At 38.9% G+C, this 21994-nt stretch overlaps 1 protein-coding gene across 1 annotated transcript in view; it reads right to left on the minus strand.

The window, feature by feature from the left end:
• The window catches only part of GUCY1A2 (guanylate cyclase 1 soluble subunit alpha 2), a 152239-nt gene that overhangs the window by 72462 nt on the left and 57783 nt on the right, over positions 1-21994 (minus strand). Inside the window, exon 5 of the mRNA XM_059838644.1 lies at positions 4062-4547. Within this exon, the coding sequence (XP_059694627.1) occupies positions 4062-4547 (486 nt within the window). The remainder of the gene's footprint in view (positions 1-4061; positions 4548-21994) is intronic.

Genomic DNA, 21994 nt, shown 5'->3' on the forward strand with positions numbered 1-21994 from the left:
TTTTTTAACTTATGAAACATAAAAGCCTGGAAAACTTCAGAATAATCTGAAGCTCATGACCCTGCTTATTGAAGTATTTTTTAGTCATTATAGCACTGATAGTAAGGTTGAGAACATTTATTCAAGTACAAGTATGTACAAATTCTTGCATTTGAGTACAAGATGTATTAGTTCCCAAGAGGGGATGGTCATGGCACTGAGAATGTACTGGTATTTACTGTAAAATGAGTACAGATTTCTGCAACCTAAACTAGCAGTACAGAAATGGAAAGTGATATCCTTAGAAAATGGGAGTTTAAAATTACATTTTAAATATAAACATTTTTACATAGAAACATTTTTCAAAACTGGTATCAGTCTTGAATGATTGCAGGAAAGTCCAGATTTCCCATCATTTTTTAGTCTTAGGTCTTTACAATGAGCAAACACTAAGGCTGTATTTTGTGTTAGACATATAAAATCAGAAAAATAAAGATGCAACATACTAAGTGTATCATGTTGCCAGGAATAAAAGCCCATGGAAGCTGCATGTGGTACTGCTCAGAGAGAGTGCTGGTTTAGCCAAATAATGAAACCAGAAAGAAAGCAGGAATCCACACAACTAAGTTGTGGATTCTGACTGTAAAATAAATGTATGTAATTATATTGTCTTATATAAATAATCAATAAACTTTCAATTAAAATGTTTACGATGAAGATGTACAGCAAAGAAATTCTGGCTGCTGACCACAGTTCATTTCCAAAAAACATTTAGGATTCTCTTCTTAGGCAAGGAAAGTGGGACTTGGAGCTCCAGAGAAAGTGAAGTATAGCATCAGAGAAAATCTGCAGTCTTCAAGGACAAATTCTGCCCTGTTTAGACAAAGGACAAAGAAACTAACACCTACAGGATCAGGCCTGGCTCTGCTCAGTTTGGCTTGACACTACCCAGCCACGCAGCCTTAAAAAGCATGCACAATAAATGCTGCCTTTACACAGTTAAAGGGTGCAAGAGGGAAATGTTTCAGAAAGGAAACTGAAGGGAAAAGAGCTGAGAAAGCAGGCCTACAAAGACAGAAGGACTCAACAAGAAACAAATATTGTAAATGAGCCAATGTCAAATACATATTACATGAAGGAGAAACAGAAGCTCTGGGAATCTTAAGCAGGGAAGATTTCAGACTGCAGAGTTAAGTTTAAATGCCAGAAGACATGGCTGCAGCATATCTAACTATCTTATTTGATAAAGAGATGGCTTAACTGAAGCATCATTTCCCAGTACTTGGCTGATAAACAACAGGAACTCAGAGGCAGAGAAAAACAGGTCAAAACAGGCCAACAAGTACATATTTTACCCAAAGCCACAGCTTTCAAAATGTACTGAGATATCTCTCCCATGACTTCTGCTCCTGGAGTCCATGCTTTTACTTGCATGTCCACAAACACCAGCTTGCCAAGCATCTGCAGCTACACTGACCTGAACTGCACTCCCTGCTTGACTTTTTCTCCTACTCCTCAACTTCAAGCCAAATACAATTAGCTCTGATAGTCAGCAGCCCCAGTTTCCAAATGCATCACCAAGTCTCAGTTCTTTCACCTCCTCATTCCTCTGTGATTATCATGAACATGTCCCTTCTAATCTTTTCACCAAGGCTATATGTCAGCAGATTCTTTCCCAAGTTTCACTGTCTAAAACACAGATTCTTCTAGATTGCTGAAACTGTCATCCAGGCTCATAGCACCAAGCATCTCAATTATGGCAATGTTCTCCTTCAGCCTGGACAAATGTAACCTGTCATCATTGCTATCCATTCAAAATGCTGCTGTGAAATTCATCTTCTGAGCCCATCATCTGTCTGTGTCATTCTTACCTGGGCATCCATCCATTGGATAAGCTTTCCATACCTCATCAGTTATGGCTACTTACTTTGATTTCCAAGAAATTTCAAAGCCTAACTCATCACCCTTCAGCTTTCTCCAACCATTTTCAGTCTGTATCCAAGAGCTTATTACACTTGCCCTCTATGTCTGATTAGTTAAATGTGAGGATCTTTGTTGTTTCCGTGCCATATTTCTCTATAAACATCCCTGGATGAACAGCATGAGACAAATGAAAATATTACGTTCATTGCCAGATTAGAAGCAGTGAGGTTCTGAACACAAAATTCTGTACCAGTAAAGCTGGGTAAATAATTTATAGCATGGAATTTATTTATCGTATTTTGCTTAATTTTCTGTTTCCAAAATGGTGCATTTGGTATTCAGATGCATCCACCAAATAATCTTTGGAAACTATTCTTGCCATGCTGCTTAAAAACAAGCAAATTTAAAAATTTATGTATTTAGGTCACATGATAAATTTCTGTAGCCTAGTTACACAAATATATCTTTGAGGTGGCCTGGGTACAAGCAGTGGTGATTAAGTATCTAAAATTCACTACCTGACAATAACTTATAAAATCATAATTGCTATAATTGCTGTGGTGCTAATTATTCCTATGCATAAATATTCCTTCTTAGTTTTCTCACAGGACTCAACCAACCTTCTTTGCAGTCAGATCATAGAGTTTTGCATACTTTATATCCTGTTCCCATGCAACCATAACTTTCAACAAAGGATATTCTGGAATGCTTCAAAACAGCTGAAATTAGTCACCTGGGAACACAGTGAGTACACCCATGTGAACACACAGCATGTGAAGCAGGGTGTACTAGGCATCCTCCTGACTCTGGGTTAGAAGTTCCTCAAGTCCTGTTCTTGAAGCTGGGTCATAATCCAGGGCAGCAACATTAGATTAACGCAAACTGAGATCGCACTCACCATCTTTTCTGACAGCACCACCACAACAGTTTTCGAATTAGGGCTGGTACCTTCCACTGCATTCATGTCCCAAGATGGCCTTTGGCTTCTGAGCATTAGAAAAACAAACCCCTAAACCAGGAGCTCAAAATTCTTGACAGTGTACTTGTTTACTTTGGTAAACTGCCCTACCAACCTTTAGCTATACAATTTTCAGTTTTATCTGTGGTACATGCTGTAGCTTTTCAGCCATGATTATTATTTAGATGAGTATTAATTATTTTTCAATTCCTTTTAAAGTGCATTAAAGGCTAGAAATGAAAGGAGCAGCACATTTTTGAGACCTTTTTCTCTACAGCCTATCCACAAATCCTATATTAAATAGTTTGAAAACTGTTAGTTTGCAAACCTCAGGCATGTAATAAAGTCAATATATAATTTTACAACCACATCTCTTTTCTCTTGTGCATTACCATATAAAAAGAGACTTGCTCTATTTCTTCTATCACAAAATTAAAGGCATTCCATATACAAAACAGTCTGTAGGTTTCACAGGATAATTACACTGCTAATATCTTCAGTGCATTTATTAAATTCTACCTCCCTCTTTTTTTTCTCTCAAATACATACTGGACACCAAATCCATTTAAGAGAAGTGAAGATGAGATCTCTACTGGGACCAGCATGTGTGACATTTCCTTTGGAGCATGGCACACCAGTGCCATGTCCCATTCATTACATTTACTATGCATCTGCTGTCCTCTTCCCGGACATCTGCTGTCCTCTTCCTGGTTTTTAGTGGAAGTTGAAGTTCCTTATAATAACTTTTTTTAATGCATGCTCTGCTTCCTATGGAAAATTTTAGTTCTTTCACGGGAAAGATAAAGGCCTAAACCCTAAACCATTCCATTTGAAAATGAGTGCCTCCCTAGAGCTGAAGCCTGGGTTGGGATTCATCACTGTGCACTTCTTCACTGTCAGAATGCTGTGGCTGATGTGTCATCTAAAGGAAACCAGGCTATAATACAGGAGATGTGTATTTCTATAAGAAAATGGGAATATGAGGCCTGTATTCCCATGGGAGTACCATGATGACCATTTCATATTGAAGCATTTGAGTTTCAATGGTCTTATTTCAGATCTGGGTTTTTTTACACACAAAACAAAAATATTGCCTCCATATTTTTCTGAGGAAGGTCTACAATTTAGGAAGAGAGCTACTGGGATTTTTTTCTGCCTTCATTTCAGCTATCTTTTTCTAGGTTAGGAGTTGAGCTGTTACCTTGTAGATGTCAAGGAATCCACACTGGTGGTCGAAGCGTGTGTAGAGCTCGTTGAGCATGCTGATGACCTGCATGGGTGTGCACTGAGCACAGATGGCAGTGAAGCCAACAATGTCCGAGAAGAGCATGGTGACATCATCAAACTTCCTGGCCTGAACCTGCTGCCCCTGCCACAGCTGCTGAGCCACCTCTTCAGGGAAAATAGAAATAAGGAGATCCACTGTCTTCTTTTTCTCCTCTTCCAGGGCTCGGTGTGTACATTCTAGCGTTGCCTTCAGCTTATCCATTCGTTTTTTCAAGCCATCCTGTGCCTTTGCTTGCTCCCCAACCAATATGACATCACGAGTAGCATCATGGATAGGTATGTCCGAAAGATGGAGGCCTCGGCCCATCAGCTCATCCAGCTTGTCCACACAGGGGGAACCCAGAAACAATATAGAGTTTGATTCTGGCACATGAATCATTTGTCCTTTAATTTCCATCACCTGTAAAACAAAAAGAAAGAGTTTAGACAAGGGGGAAAATCAGCTTGTAGATGTGGATCCGCATTCTACTTTCTCCGTCTTTTCAGCCAAAACAATTAACTGCAGCCTTTTATACAGAAGCCTTTTGCACTCACCTACTCAAGTAATGAGACTCACAGTCTGCTCACCAAATTGAGTCAGAAAATAACCTAAATTGACAAAAAAGTATTCCCAAATCAGATGTTGGATTTTGTTTGTACCCAATTAAATAAGAAAGCAATAATATGTATTCTCAGAGCGCCGTCTAAATAATGCTCCTGGATCTACCTGGACTTACAAGCAAATTTCAGAGTTGTTCTTTCTCTGTTACTTAGCTATAAATTACAAAAAGCAAAAAAGTGAAGAGAAATTGCAACTATCTGAAAGCAGGTTAGTGAAATGAAGTGCCTTCTGTTCTTTTTCAGCAAAATTTCTAATACAAGTCCATTCTGGTCATTTTACAGAGGAATCAAACAAAAATAGATGTGAAAAACAGCTCTATAAAATAACAAATGGCATGGAAATATTATACTAGTCCTCCTGTTTCCTGTTTTCATTCTCATACATGCAGCAGAGTGGAAGGCTGACATTCAGAATCTGCAGATTTCTTGGTAACAGAGCTTCATCTAATTTGTATTTGTGGGATAGCAGAAGATAAAATAGGGAAGGAGCATCAGGTGGTTCATCACACTGGTTTATAGCTTTTGCCTTTGCCTGTTAGATGTCTAGATGTTTTGAGCACTGTCCAAGGATGAATATCACTGAGGCCATGGATTGTTACCTCTTGCTCCATGATGGCAGTCAAGCACAAAACTGCCAGACTGAAATGGACACTGAAAACTAAATTAAATCAGACAAACCACATCTCTTTGTAAATACAGCTTGCCATAGCCTCTTTCATGAAAAACAACCCCATTAATGTTTCCATTCCAAGCGTGCACAAAGACCAGGGCAATACTGTGCTAGGTGATCTAAAATACCCACAGACCTTACCCTGAGGATCTCACAGTCAATACAGGCACAACACACTAACCTTGTGCATCTAAGCAGTGTTAGGCACCATAATGCCTTGTATCTGTGTTTTCTATTCCACATAATATCTTGAAATGAAAAGACCTCCTCCAGTCACCATTTCTTTCATCATGCAGGCATTTGCTTGCTGTCACATTATTCACTTATCATTTAATCCTCCTTCCATCCATAATCCCACCAAGTAAAACAGAAAAACCTACATCATGGAATCCAGAGGTGTCCGTAATAATGATGTGATTTAATTGTCCAGTGGTCTGAAAGCTCCTGCTGAGGTGACAGGTAATCCTACATGGTACTTCCATGGCTGGGGGAGATTTAAGGAAGGACCTCTTTCTATCAGTTCTCTTTACATAAGGTTTACATAATATTTTTTTACATAATGTTGTCATTATGAACTCTATGGCAACATGGGAATTGAGCCTATCCTGCCCCTATTGCCCTGTGCTTTCTCTGCTAGCAACCTAACATTCAGCTTCTGATGTCAGCCAGGGAACTCAGCAAGGGAAAATAATAAATGCAAGTAATTAAAATTGTCAAATTTTCTAATTTATTTTCCTGCACACCTACTAATATTTACATTCCTAAGCCTTGCTTCCTCAGCTTCACTCTGGGGCATCCATCTCTGTGAGAAAGCTAGTCAGCTAACTACATGAGCTGATTTAATGCTCCATGGCTAAGTGTTCTTTTTCTACTTTTGAAACATGGCTCCCTGGGAAATGGGATGCTTTCTTCATGCATGCAGCCTCATGTTTTCAAAAGGACACATGCAAAATTGTTTTAACTCTGAAGTACAAGTTGCCAAATATGAAATACATGGTACAGCATTTCTAAATTGTCTTCCTATTTTGTTCCCTTGCATCGGAGAGTTTTCTGTTTGCAGAACTTCACTCTTGTGCAAAATAAAAGCATCTCATATTATCACTTGCCTCTTCCATCTCCAGGTGAAAACAGGGTGTTTTCAGCTCAGGAGGAGAGTGTGTGACCACAGACCCTGGCTGAGCCAGCCTAGCCTGGGCTTGAGCTGCCTGTCAGCAAGGCAAGGCACCTGGCTTGGAGGTGTGTTTCTCCTGTTAACCTGCTGTGAGACTAGAAGAAGATCAGTGCATCCCCCTGTGCTCCCACTTCACCTCTGTCAATTTCAGGTGTTAAACTCTTTGATGTGATCGCTCTCTGCATTAATATATTGTGCCAACCTTCCCCGTTGGGCTTTTCTCAGGAAACACTGACTGTGTAAATAATGTACTAAACAGGCACTCTGGAGTCCTCTGCTCTGCTTCTGGGTAACCCCAGGAAAATTATAAATCCTGACTTCTCATGTGGCCTTTCAGCGCAGCAGGAACAATGCTATTGACCACCCTGTAAGACACCTTGAGACTTATGTGTGAAAAGCAATAAAAGACAGACCATCCTGTAAAATGCCTAACTAATAATACCAAGTGAGCTGCCCCCTGCTTCAACAAGGTTGAGTGTTTCCAGAGCATTTTGAGAAATTTTTGCAAAGATACTCTCTGTACACAACTGATTAGTTTCCTAGAACTGTCAAAGGTTCAGTGATATTTCAGCTTTATCCCCTAAATTATCACGTGTTTTGCTTAACAGGAATTGACAGGATGTTTCCTTTCACTTCTTTCACGTTACATTAGTGACTTTGTTGTCCTGCTCTCTCTTGATGACTGATGGATGTTTTAGAAAATGGCCTGCCAGTCTCTTCAAGTTGCCAAATCAGGGAACAGGATAGCAGAAAAAAAACTGCCCTGCCTTTCCTGGGACAAAACACTAAGGTCTTGTAAAGAACAACAGCAGAGAAGAGTTAAGACTCCATCACTCTCATCAGCTTTTGCAAAGCCCTCTCCTTTCCAAAAAAGTTTCAGAGATGATTCAGACACTTTCAAGCAGACTTCAGTCTGCAGCTGTGATCCAGCCTGACCACCATCTCTTTTCTTTGACTTCTCATGCTTCTTATATTCTTCTTTTTTATCTAAAAATATAGCTGATGTTACAGCATATCAGGTTTGCCTGAAGCTTGCCATAGTAAGTCACACTTCTGGGCACCTCCCCAGAGCTGGACAGCTTTACACCTGGACCATAAGCCTACAGGCAAGCAGGATGGCATCATCTATCCTTCTTGCAAGCAGGGAAAGATAGAAACATTTCTGTCATCAGTTGTATTTCATTACTGCTACATTTCATTGCCTTCCTGTCTCTTTAATTATATTCTCACTGAATAAAATGAGAATAATTCTGCCATTTTCAGAGGACATTCTCCTGATTTACAGTGGTGCAAGAGAACATTTTGAAAAGAGCAATTATATATATCACATTTTACAGTCTTATGTTGCAGTGAAATGGCACCACAGCCTAAGCAGCTCTGGGATGAAAAACAAAAAACCTATCACTGAAAGAAAGGGAGCAAACAGTTCCTGATTCTAAGGAGCTCTTTCAGCCTCCCTCCTCAAAGACCTAGCTCAGAAATACTGACAGATTCTAAAGCTGCTTTTTGGGAACATGGAGAGTCTCCTGCTGAGCACTGCACCACCAGCTCCTTCATTAGGTACAGAGTATCCAACCCTCTGCACAACCTCTGCATATTCTGGATGCAAGCCACCCTAGGACCAAAAAGCTTATGAATTAAATGCCAAATCCACTGCTTAATCTTTAAGGAAAAGCACAGGGAAAAGCTTCACTGGTTGCACTGAGGGAGGATACGACTCCGTACAAGGATGTGTGTTTTGGAATAGTGACTGAGAGAAGGTGTCACATCTCCTCAAAAAGATTAAGGAAATACAGGATGGTATCCCTGAGAAATAACTGGGGGGTTAAAAAGGATTTTATTCTTCTAATTGGCCAGACCTTTTCTGCAACCTCGGCAATCCACAAATTTTAATGGAGCTGCTCCTTTGATTCTGATCAGTGAGTAAACCCTCCCAAACTTTGATTATAGTTTTTTTTTAGTTTTACTTATTGAGATTAGGTTAGAAATTCACAGTGCTAGGCCACACTTTCATTCACAGTTGCATATCCATACTTGATTTCAAAAAATGGACAAATTCAGTAAGAGAAAACAAAGCTGCTTCCTTATCAGGCTCATAGTTATTTAGAGGATGGAAAGACTGGGGCAAAATCAGCTTGAACTTAAACACCACCACCATCATCAGGTACAAAGAGTACAGGGTGACTTTCAGAAAGGAGGTCCAGCTGCTAACCAAAATTTTAAAACAACTGGACTTCTCTGAATGTCCTATACGATACATGGCAGTGCCTCAGGAACGTTTACAGCAAGGTATTTCATAACATTTGAGGAGTTAGAGCCTTAGGGGATTTTGTGAACACGGGACAAAACAGTACAGTTACAACAGTACACTTGCAGAAAGAAATGCAATGACTTTCTTGCTATGTTTCCATGACACATCTAGAAGGGCTGAAAGTATGACAGACAACACTGGAATTAAAAAAAAAAAAAAAAGTCTTAAATTGGAAAAATGGGGTAAAGCTAGAATTCAAAATAAGGGCAATAAATATATTTAGATAGAAATAATCAAATGCAAAATGTACAGACAGGCCAACTGTTCCTAAGAAGATGGGCCAGAGTGCACAGAGTGAAACAAATGAATGTAAGCCAACATGTCATGCTGTCATTTAAAAAGAAAACACTATACAGGACTATGTAAACAAAAAAATACAACTTGCAAAACACCAGAAGTAATCCTTATACTGTGAGCACCCATTTTCAGACCCCAGAAAGACAAGCCTGTTCCTTTTAAAGTATAACAAAGTGGTGGATCAATTGGAGAGTTTGGTGAAAAGCAATGAAGGCAATGGAAGGTCTAAAAAATATGACCTACAAAAAAATATTTGAAAACATTTGATGGTTTACCCCAAAGAAGAAAAATCTGAGTGTTGGCATATGGAAAAAATACTTTATGCCAATGTAAAGAGGTCAAACACAAATCCTGTGGCAAAAGCTTTGAAAGAAAGGCCCTGGTGATCCTGGTGGACACCAAATTGAACATGATCCATCAAAGGCTAGAAGTACTCTAGGCTCTGGAAGGAGGAGTGTTGCAGCTGGTGCAGGGAAGTGATCCTTCCCTTCTGCTCAGAACAGGTGAGGCCACACCTGGAGTACTGGGATCCACTGTTCAGTCCAGTTCTGGAATCTGCAGTAAAGGAGACACATGGACAGGCTGGAGAGCATCCAGAAAAGGTCAACAAAGATGATAGGAACCTGGGACAGTCTTCCCTACGGAGAAAGCCTGAGAGATCTGGGACTCTGTTTAACCTGGAGATGAGAAGGCTCAGGATGATCTCATCCATGTACATAAATCCCTGAAGGGATCAGGGATGACAGAGCAAGACTCTTTCCAGTGATGCCCAGAACCAGAGGCCATAGACATAAACTACCCAAAGGAGGCTCCCTCTGAACATCAGAGAACACTTCTTTTATACACCAAGCAGTGCTACAGGTTGCCTGTAGAGATTGTGGAGTTTCCATCCTTGAAGATACTCAAAAGCCACATGGATGTGGTCCTGGGAAACTGCCTCTAGGTGACTCTGCTTGAGCAGAGGGTTGAGCCAGATGACCTCCAGAGGTTCCTTCCAACCCCGGTCTATGAAATGAACAAAAAGTAAAAGGCTCAAATTGGAAAAAAATAGTTTAATATGGGATATTCTTGTATTCATAGGGAGAGTGAGAAAGGAAACATCATTGGTGAGGAGTTGGATTATGCATTTGATTTGTGAGACCTCTCAAAGGTGATCAATCTGTCTGGAAAACAGAGGAATGAACCAGTGGCTTAACAGAAATTTAGGTGGAAACAGGAAGGGGAGACATAGCAGGGTATAATTTTGCATTCAAACAAAAACTACACAAATTAATTCTGGGATAATTAATGTAGTGTCAGTGTGGAATTATTGCTTCAGTCAGTTTATGACTCTTTCTACAGGCAACAACAGAAACATGTGCTTCTGGAATAAAAGTGGTATGATCTACGGGAGACGTCTAAGTCATGGTCAGATGAGTCATGCCCCATGTGTAGACATACTTACATTTCTCTGCTGTGAAGGGAGCACAAGGCTTGGACATACATGCCTGTACTGGTTGAGTCTACCTCCTATCAGAATAAACTTAATTCACAGGAGTGAATGTACACTGTGCATGTATTTCAATGCTGTGCATTGAAAAATACCTAAATGCCAATATGTTAAGTACATTAAGGGAAATACGAGTTCTCTTTTGGTCTAACAAATTTCTATTTTAAATGTGCCAAACCTCAATTCAATAAAATGAAGACTTGGTAAGCCTGCAAAATCAGTGAATTAATGAAAAAGAAACAGCTATTAAAATCTCTCTAATACTTCTGCTCTGCTTGTAGAGTGGGGTAAGTCAGAGCCACAGCCAGCAGAAATAGTTGTGGAGAAAGATTAATGCAAATAGGAAAAAATCATATTCTCATGAAACCCTGATTTGCTATTTTTTCTGTAGACAAAAATAACAAAATACCATCTTCCATTACACCCATGTTTTATTTAAAAAGCAGCCTAAGAGAAATACGTATCATCTCCACAGAAATGAAAAATAACTTTTCAATCGATGCCTGACACAATTGAATAAACTAGATAAGGTTTGCTCAGCACAACTCAGGATGTGCTTGGCTTCTTGTGAAATTGCAACTCTCAGCATTTGCTTACAAGTTTGTATTTCCAGCTCACTGCATTGTCAAAAGAATATTATTCCACACAGCAGCAAAGTGACTGTTAAAAATTTCTCGTTATTTATAGCAAACCCTGGAGTGTTTCATAACATGCAACAGTCTTCAGAGCAAAGTGACCAGATGTAACATTTTCTGTATGTCACAGATGCCTCATAAACCCAGACTGGCAGCAAAAATACTGTACCTTTTAAGAAATCCAAAATTTTGGTGGGAATACATTCATTTTCTATAATGTAAAAGAGAGAGACAGTGATAATGAGAGAACCATTAATATCTTTCAGTTGTAAACTTGGACCTCTAAAATAATTTCTTGGTATGAAAAGAATAAGTGTGGCAGATTAAAGCCAAGCCAGTTAGGGTTAGATAGGATCTGCTCCACAAGAAGCATAGGTATGCATGACATATCAAAAGCATGGAGCCACCTGTAAGGACATGTGAAAGGGGAAAGGAGAAGAGGTAAAGGAGATGACTCTATCCTTAACACATTCGTCTGCCAAACCAACTAGATACACAGAAGGCAACAGTGGATTCTACCTGAAACAGGTCAAGACGATGTACAGTTTATCTTTTCCTGCTTCAAGACACAGAAATTGCTTTTAAAAAGGTACTCCTGATTGCTACATGGATAAGTGCAAGATAAATCTAGCCCTGTGGAATAAAAACAATGGGAAAAGAATTCCTTCAAAGGAACATCTATCTTCACAAGACAGCAAAGAGTCAGAATTCAACCCTATGTGCTCCTTGGTCAGCTTCCCTTACAGATGCTCTCAACAGAGGAGTGGGTGAACTCAAGAGGGCAGACAGGCAGAACATGGCATGGGCAACACCACAAGAAGAAACTCACCAGTGTTCCCATGAGAATTTCAAAATCCCTTTGAACATCAACACACCAAAATCAGACTGTTTTTTTTTTTTTTTTTTCCCATGAATAAATATCTTCACATATTTAAACACGACCTGTGTGAGTCCCAAAGGCACCACTGGCCTGACAGTCCCTGTCCATCTCCCAGGACACCTCTGGCCCTGCCCAGGGCCCTGCCCCCCACATCAGCCCCTTGGGCGGTCAGTCCTGCCTCAGCCATGCTCTCACAGCCCTGCCCTGCCTGCCCTGGCCATGGGCCCATCCAAGGGCCCGAGTTCCAGCCCAGTATCAGTCTTCCTCCAACAACAACCCCAGGGAGGTGCTAGTGCTGGTGCTGGGCTGCCCCCACATTCCCAGTCCTGGCTGCCAGGTGCTGCCCCTCCACCCTGCAGACTCCCAAAGCTCCTGGCATTCAGGGGGGCCCTGGCCCCTGCAGTACCCTGACAGCATCCAGAGAACATTTTACCTAAAACACCTTTCAATCAATGAGCATCTGGACAATGGTCTTGGCCATGTGGTTTAGTTTTAGGTAGTCCTGTGAGAAGCAGGGAGTAGGACTTGAGGAACCTTATGGGTCCCTTTCAACTCAAAATATTCTATGATTTCGTGATTTTCATTTTACTTGAAAATCTATTTAATTCCCTAAAATTGCTTTCAGGTTGCACACACCTTGGTTAGCATGCTAGAGTTTTACTAAATTTCAACAATACATGTCTTTGCTACCTTATTAAAAGCCAGGATACTCGGTGCAGATATTCAGCTGCCCATCTTACTCCAACAACACATTTAAAAATGTGCAGTATCAGTGTTTAAAAAAGTCTGCTTTGGTCAGGAGCAGAGGAGTGGAAACCATTTTCAGAGACATGCTCATTTGTTTAGAATCACTAGAATAGCTTAGGCTGGAAGGGGCAGCAAAGATCATCAAGTTCCAACCCCCCACCACCACCACAGGCAGGGACATCTTCCTCCAGACCATCTTATTCAGGGCCCCTTCCAGCCTGGCCTTGGAGAATTCCAGGGATGGGCCATCCACAGCCACTCTGGGACACAAGCTCAAGGTCTGTGAGATGTGAAAGTGGTGGTAGCAATAACATGCTCCAAGCCACACACTTGCATTTATTTCATATTTCAACCAATCCAAAATGCATTTTTTACTTATAATCCCACCACAGTTTGATTACAACAGATCAATCAAAGTATAAGGGAAATTTTCCTTATTTAATATGACCTATGAAAGATATTAATTTCCAATTCAGTTTTGTTAAACACCTGGTTAAAAATAAATGCTATATATATTTACATAATCAAATCTCTAATTACCTCATGCCTGGGAAAACCTTTATAACTGACAAATATTATGTGTCAGCTTGTTAAAGACAGATATTTATTTATTCCTGTCAATGTCAACCAAGCAAGATTACAGAGGAATGTGTCAGTACACTGAAGGGAGTGGAGATGTTGCCATTTTCCACAGTGTTGTTGCTTTCTGGATCAGTTCCTACTGTCTTCAACCCAAGATTTTTGCAGGTGTATGAATCAGTCTCTCACCTAATCCTTCCACTAGTAGTCTTCACCTCCTAACAGAGCTTTTCCTTAGAATGAGATCTGTCCCAGCTGCCTGAGATGACCTACTAGCAGGAAGTACTCTTACTCATGTGATATTTCTTGCTAAGTGTTTTTCTTTCTCAGATTCAGGCTCACTTCTTTCTTTGTGGAAATTGGTTCTTAGCAACCAGCAGTGAAATGGTTAAATAAGTGCATATGTTTATTCATGAAAACAGTAGGCAAGGAGCAGCAGAAGCAGCATTCCCCTTTGATCTGTGAGAACAGATATATATAGCCACCACTAGGAGATATGACATTTCACCACCAACCTAAGTATCTTAAAATTCCTGTGATTAAAAGATCTCTTAGCCCATGCACGAGCTAGCTTGCAGAAATTTTCACCTTTAGGACTTACAGAATCTGACTCTTTCCCTATTCATCTTAAGTAGATAAATCTGCTCGAGATTCCTGCCAGCACCACACCAAGGAAGTTGATGAGAATTGGAGTCCTCTGTTGGTATTTTTATTTTGTTTTGATTTTTATTACCCCATATATCAAGTACTTTTGCAGCTTTGATAAAAGACACTATCATTAGAATTTGATATTGGGACTAATCAATTCTGGTCTCCCAGTGCAGTATAAATTTTCAGAACATGAGGAGAAGAAATTTCTTCTTTTCCCAGTCCAATAATTCTTAAGTTAGATATAATAAGAAAGACCAATTCTACCTCTCACTGAAGTCATTGTAAATATATCAAGCTGATTTTAGTGAGAACCGCACCAGACCTTTAAAATTATATTTTCTCTACATTTCTTAAAAAGGTTGAATTTCTTTTAGTGTGTTCAACATAATCCACCACATCATTAAGAGACCTTTCATCCATAACCTGCTGTAAGTAGCATATTTGAGAGGTACCAGTAAAAGACAGTCTCCTTGTGGAATCTCTTACATGTTGCGTTAATGAATTTGGGAAGAATGCCTTGGCCTGTCTTAGTAGCCTCAGGTTAAGGGTGTCATTTTCCACAAAGTACTTATTTTACAACCCATCAAGAAATGAAAAGCAAATGAAAACATTAAAATGCCTTTGATTTAACTATAAATAGGACTTAGTGTGAGAAGGAACAGTCAGATGGAGTGAATATTCACATTTCTGTTCACATTAAAGTATCTGTTTAGCTTCCATTTTCTTCACTACACCTATTTTCCTTGATACGGTAGTAAAGAAAATGAAGAAAAAAATGTTGAAGGTAATATTTTGAAACCAAAGCATGGTCAGTCTCTATTGCCTTGATTTTTCTAGCACAAATTGAATAAAGCAGTTAAGCAAGTTGCTGCTCCCCATTGCTGCACAGGGGCCACCAAAGCCTGGAGGGAGCGTGGTGGGATGGGGCAAGTGTGAGTGTGGATGGAATTGGGAGACCCAGCCTTTACAGCGAAGAAGGACAACAGAAGTGATCAGTCTAAAAATACTGAGAACTGCTGCTTCACAAAGCTCTCCACTCAGCTTGCAGATTCCTGTCCCTGATACCCCAGGGGAGCCTTGCACAGCTTCTCAGAACTGTCTGTGGTAGGCAGATCACAAGCCAGCCAGCCCCTGAAATCGTAGGGCTGCCCTAGCAGTGCTCTGCCTCAGCACCCTGCCAAGGGGCAGAAAATATTTGCTCAGGCACAGCACGAGGCTAACACGGCCACCTTGCTGTGGGAACATGGCCAGCTACCCAAGACAGGCTGAGAGGCTGAGTGGAGCTAATGAAAAGCTCTCTGTACACACATCCACAGGATCAACTCTAACCAATTCATAACCAATGCAAATACTGACCTGCAGCTAATTTGGAGATGTGAATTCCCTAAAGAGCAGAGCATTTGATGAGCCTTCCCATTTTCAGCATTTTGACTCCTACAATTCTTTTGAGTATTAAAGCCTTTAAGCCTAAAATCTGTATTTCAAAAGTCAGTTTTAAGATCTAGATGCCTTTCAAAATTTCACACTTCAGATATTTACTCCCTTTGCAAGAGTCAGAAGGAAGGGAAGAGGCAGGGAATTCAAGAATGGTTAAGCCCAAGAAGAAGCAGCCGGGAAGGTTTTAAGATTTGGTTATACTTACCATTATCCCACTCTGATTTGATTAGCAATAAATTAAACTAATTTCCCCAAGTCTGTTTTGGCCCTGGCAGTAATTGATGAGTGATTTCTCCCTGTCCTCATCTTCACCTACAGCTTTCTCCCCCCTGTGCAGCTGAGGAGGGAGCCCTGCCTAAAGTCTCCCATGAAAATAGTCCCATGAGAAGAGCCAAAAAGAAAACATTCTCTTTGTGGAAATTAGTTCACCTTATTTTCTTCAGGTTTTACCTGCAAATCTGCAGCCTTTTCAGCTAAAACTGTGGGCTGTTTTACTGAGCATCTGTAATACATGTGTCTTCAGTAGCTGTTCTGCATTTTCATTTTTTTGGGTTTACATGGCTTGTCATTGACTCCTGTATGTCATCTACAAGCACAGGCTCTCATAAATGCTCTCATCCTTCTGCACAAGTCAGGATCTCTTGGATTCAACAAGCAGTAAGAACTGGTGTAGTCACACACAGCTGTGTGTTACACGGAAATTATTTTGCACTGATACCAGACATGGATAGAGTGCTGTAATATCCTATAACATGTAGATTTGTCCTACACATTTACACTGTAAATCCTCTATTCTCTGAACATTAGCAGTTTGTTTCATAGTACTCAAATTAACACAAACACAAAATCAAGGAATCTGTCCCTAGTTTTCATATATTACTTGCAATATTTGGCTAGACATGGTGTCCTCCAGAATGCTTAATTTTTGTACTTGCATTATTTTTCATAAAATTTTAATAAAGTATCAAGACTATAGAGAACAATTAAAGGAATATTAAATGTTATGGCACTATCAGGCTGATGATTCTATGAAATAAAACACTGGCAGATGTACTGAGAATACAGAATATTGGACTTCTCAAGTGTGACCATATGATTTATTTATAAAGTTAAAATAAATTAAACGAATTCTCTCAAATACTGTGTTCTTGCACAATATTCCATAATAATAATATTTTTTTTTAAAGACAGTAAAATTTAGCAGTCTTTAACCCCACTGCAACAGTCTTTTGATTTAAATCAATGGCATTATTCACAGATCAGTTGATTTCTTAAAAGTAAGAAACTATTCTTTTATCTGTCAAGGAAACGAGAGAAAATGATGATGATTACCCAGCTTCAGGTAAGAAGAAATGACACAGAAAAGCAGACTGATGATCGCCTATTTCTCTGTTAAGAGACAAATTTTCTCACAAGATAGTACGAGATCTTTTGTTTAAACAAATTTTCCAATTTCTTTCAAAACACATGGCTCTCCAGAAGGGATGCTCTTGAGCTACAGCAATGAAAAGGCCTACTCTGAAGTCATTTGGAATTAATGGAGAGGCTGGTTTTGACAGCAGCACACTCCAGGTCACAGGGCCACAAATAAGTGGAAAATCCCTCTTTTCTCAAAATAGGTTCACCTTTTATTGCAGCGCACAAAACACTCTAGGTCATATCTACAAGTGTATGTTGCATCAGTGGAAAAAAATGGAAAGTCTGGCACAAACAACTCTCTGATGACATTTGTGATTTGTCACTCATAGCTAAACAGTGCAACTAGCCATTTTCCCCAGTTTCTTCCCACACATGTTTGTGAAAGGAAATAACACCCTTTGCTCAACAGGCAAGAAAATAAGATATTGTTTATGAAAAGTCATTACGATGTATTAGTGACTTGTGAAAAGATGGAAGAATGGAACTTCTTTCTTTCCTTTCTGCTTTGGTTGATGGCCCCTCAGTCAATTGAAAACACCATTGTGTTTCATACACAATAACCTAACTGAAGTATGTTAAATGATCACAGATTACCAAGGCACTTCAATTGCTTTCAAGCCCCCAGAGTAAAAATCCTGACACAGTGAAATAATTGGATTAACAGCCAACTTAACTACATAGAGATCTCCACTGCAGCTTTTTCCCATGCTCTGGAATTATATACTATTTGAACATGGATGACCATATATATAAAATATATTCTCTGCTGAATGCAAAGGTTCACAACATCTTAATGCTCATATTTCACAAAAGCAGTTAATGATTGAAGTCAGGAGAAAAATGAAATCAAAGCTCATTCTGTAAAAACTTTCCAGAGATCAGCTTCCATATGCTGTCTCGCTCACTTCAAATCACCAGATGCCTAAATTTTGCAAAGATCAATCAAATCTCAGAGTTTCATGTGTGTAAATCAACAACATCAGGAAAACTGTCTCTGATTCACACAAGAAGAAATTACAAAAACATTGCTGTCTCACAATGCCTTAACATTTAATCTGTTATATCAGGACATTCTTATTATAGAACTTAAAATTTCTGATTTATATTAAAATCAGATCACACAAGAAATGAAACATTTTGGAGAAGCAAGATTGTTCCAAATATTTTAGTTTCTAACAGAATAAATCTTCCAGAAATAAACCTAACAGTAAAATTAATCAGTGAAACAACCTGAATTTTTTTTCAAACTGGCATAATATCTGAGGAATGTATTTTAAATGTTACTGTTTTTCCTAGTTGGTGACAGTTTCATATTCAGAGCTGTTGTAGCCACACAGTTCCAATGAAGCTGACTTTAGCAAGCTCTTCAGTCACCCTTGAAAACAGTCCCTCCCTAAGGCAAGACTGGAAGATGCATTCTTAATAGCTACAGAAGACACTGGCAGTAGCTGGTCAAAAACACCCTAAAAAATATCATTTTGTGTCAGAAAATGAAAATTCAAGGAAAGAGACATTTCACAGGTATACATTACTTAAGCCAAATGATAAAACAAAAAATGTATCCATGTGGACTCAAATTCAAAACTCCTCAATCTTACAATGAGTAAATAAAGTGATAAAATATAGAAGGTATGGTTTCATTGAAACACACTTTTAATCAAAAAAGGTGGTAAGATTGCATAACTTGTAGGAAAATCTCTTACTATAAACAGATGAAGAAATTATATTTTCAGATATATCAATACTATCAGATTTGGGACAAGAAGAATAGAAAAATCTCTGTCCAGATGCAAGCCAGCAGATGTCTAAAAATCCATTTCAGATGAATTGTGGGCATACCTTTCCACTGAATATTTGTTATCAAATGCAGCTGGCATTCTGCTAGCAGAGACTGATTCCTTTACTTAGGCTACATAATGCCAAAGTGACTTGCCCCTCTCTGTCTTCATTTTGACTTCTGTACACCTCCCCAGGTAACATCAGAGCCCATTTTTCTTAGTTAGCCCAGCAAACACGACAAGCTGTGTTTTCTCACGCTGATGCAGCTGTGCTATTACTCTCATTAAACAACCAATTCCACCAACAGCTTGTATTTGGCAAACAGTATCAGCTTCACACATTTCCTGATTAGCCAGGCTCAATTCCTTGCACAGAAGTAATGATTTACCTGTGCTTATTCATACATTAGCCTTGGAAGAGAAGGTGTTCTTTTCAAAAGGAAGTTAATAATGTACTTTTTCCTGGCCCTGTGATAACACTACAATTGCAGCACTGGATTTGCTGTGTTAGTCTGATCTATGGTCCTCTATTCTCCTGCTCTCTGCCTGCTGTTGACCAACACCAGACAGTCCAGACTGAATCACCAGGGCTGCCCATGTACTTTGCGCCCAGGAGACACGTTTGCTTTTATGGGTGTTTTTCAAGGGATTTTGGGGGTTTGTTTGGTTTTGCTGTTGTGTTGTGGGGCTTTTTTCCCCTGAGAGCTACCTTAAAGAAGTCTAAGCAGCTGCTGCTTGAGGTGAGAAGGAAGAGATCAGGATTCCAAACTGACCTAGCTTCTTAGAAAGCCAAATACCCTCACATGGGATGCTAACAACAAAGTCCCCCTGGGAGCTCAGAGTCAGCAAAAGCAGAACTCCTCTCCCATTTAAGCAGCTTTGCTGTGACAAGTTCTAGGCTTTGTTTCAACACAGCTAATTTTTGGTGTTCTGTAATCTGTTTTTTATTTAGCCACTAATTCCTTTCTCTTTCTTATAAAAACAGAGGGAAAACTCTTTGATGGGATGACTGTCATTAGTCTTTGTTCTACATGGGAGTAAAAAGTTTTAATGTCTCCAGAGAATCTGGCTTCATCTCGTCAGTTACTGAATTTTCCAGGTGATCTGGGGCCAGTTTCCAAGGATCTTCTCTCTCATCACACTTACTGGTAATCAACAACAATCTGCTATTTGTATCACCTGGAAAAAACATCTTTAATCTGGAAAGGGAGCTTGCTTTTCTAACACAGTTCAGGCATCATACTTGTCTCTAGCCTATTTCAATTCTTGTTCTCCTTCTTCCATACCATACACAATAAATGGTAGCTCTTAAACCTAACAAAAGAAGACCAAGAACTAAGTAAGACTACAAGGCTATTTATTGTAATCTCTTAAAATTTGATTTTAACATTGATTTTTTTTTTCTCTTCTTTATTTCTTCTCCTTAGTAAATTCTGTCTTTTGTCATAAACTTTGGCAAGTGATTTCAGGAAATCATGTTCTCATTTTCAGTAGTATAAATGTAAAATAATTCCCACTGAAATAATCCAGCTAATTCAAAATGTGCAGCAATATAATAAAGCAGTGCTTGATTTACAGCTGCTTCCACAAATTGACAGTTTATTGGCATCAAACTTTATGCTTTTTCATTTCTGCATGCAAAAGCCAAAAGGAACAGGTTTTTTTTTTATAAGTTTCAATTTGATTTTCCTAAGTCATTCTTCATGTTAAGTAGTCCAATAAATATACATATATATATATGAGAACTCTAACATTTTACAGGTTTCTGCTACTTGTTTCTGATTCCAACCACAGAACATAAAAAGTCCTTTAATTGGATGTATCAGAAACTAAAGCACGCAACATCTGCTGAATTTATTGTATGTCTAGCCAGAGATTCTGTTTTGATTTATTTTAAATAAGTCCCTTCTGTCTCTAAAAGAATACAAGCTCCTAAAAGAAGGGTGGGTATGTGTACTAGGAAAAAAAAAACCAAAAAAAAAAAAAAAAATTAACAAAGTGAGGAAATGAGGAAATTATCAAAATTCTCAAAAGCTTCTGCCAACCAAAATTGGAATTTTTAAGAGAAATAAAATTATGGGATGAAAAATATCTTTCAAATAGCACCCACCATCCACCTATATGTCTTAGTTCTCATATGCACTTTTTTTTAACATTGCCAAACACAACTGAAACACAACATTACCCACAGTGCTGTCCCTTCAGTGGATTCAGGCTGCCTCAAAGCTATAACTTTTTTTATGATGGATCAGATTGTGATGTAGTGTTACATTATTAAATGTTCATAATAAGTTATAAGAAAGCAAACAATAGAAATTAAGTTTGCTTCATCCTTCCTCTTCCTCCACCCACTCATAAAGGGTACAAAGACAGCCTTATTGATTTACAAAAAAGAAGAAAATCTTAGCAGAACATATTACTATAGTAAATATATTGAGAGTAAATATTTTTGTGTTTCAAATTCTATAAGCTGCAATGTAATTTGGGGTCAGTAACATTCATTTTCAGCAGGTATGAGTGTTTGTTTTATTCTGTTTTGTATGGAAGGGGAGTAGGTTCTACAAAGGAAAGGTTCTTTGTCTTTAAAAGAAATCAAAGTAAAAAATGATTCAGTACAACAGAAGTTTCATCCTCATACAGCCAGTAGTCATTCCATTTAATCCTGAATGATTCAAGACTATATTTAATTTGTTTTCCTTATCTTGCAGCATAATTCCTCCTTTTCTGGAACCTATGCAACACCAAGTGTAAACAGATACACTACTAAAATGTAGTTTCTGACGCACATGTACCACCACATAACAAATCTAAACTTGGCTTGATCATCTTTTCTTGCCATGTCTTTGCCCATCTTCCTAAAGCAGCCTCGGTAATTACTGACATCACATGCAACAATTACGGACATTGAATCAAAACAAAAGGCAGCAGATTGCAATAATTTTAGATGGTAATGATTCTAACATTAGATTATCAGAGTCCTAATGAGAACCAAGGTGGTTTGAAATGGCATGCTCGAATCAGAATTTAATTTTGTATTCCTTTTGTAAAGATGAATATTTTAAACTTCCTGAATGTGTTATAATCTCTAAATGACATGGTGTAATGGCTCTTGCCTCACAAACAACATATCAGACAGGACATATGTACTAATTTTTGTTGCAGGAATTCTGTAACCCATACACA

The sequence above is a fragment of the Haemorhous mexicanus genome, chromosome 2 (assembly GCF_027477595.1).
Source record: "Haemorhous mexicanus isolate bHaeMex1 chromosome 2, bHaeMex1.pri, whole genome shotgun sequence".
Classification (NCBI taxonomy): Eukaryota; Metazoa; Chordata; class Aves; order Passeriformes; family Fringillidae; genus Haemorhous; species Haemorhous mexicanus.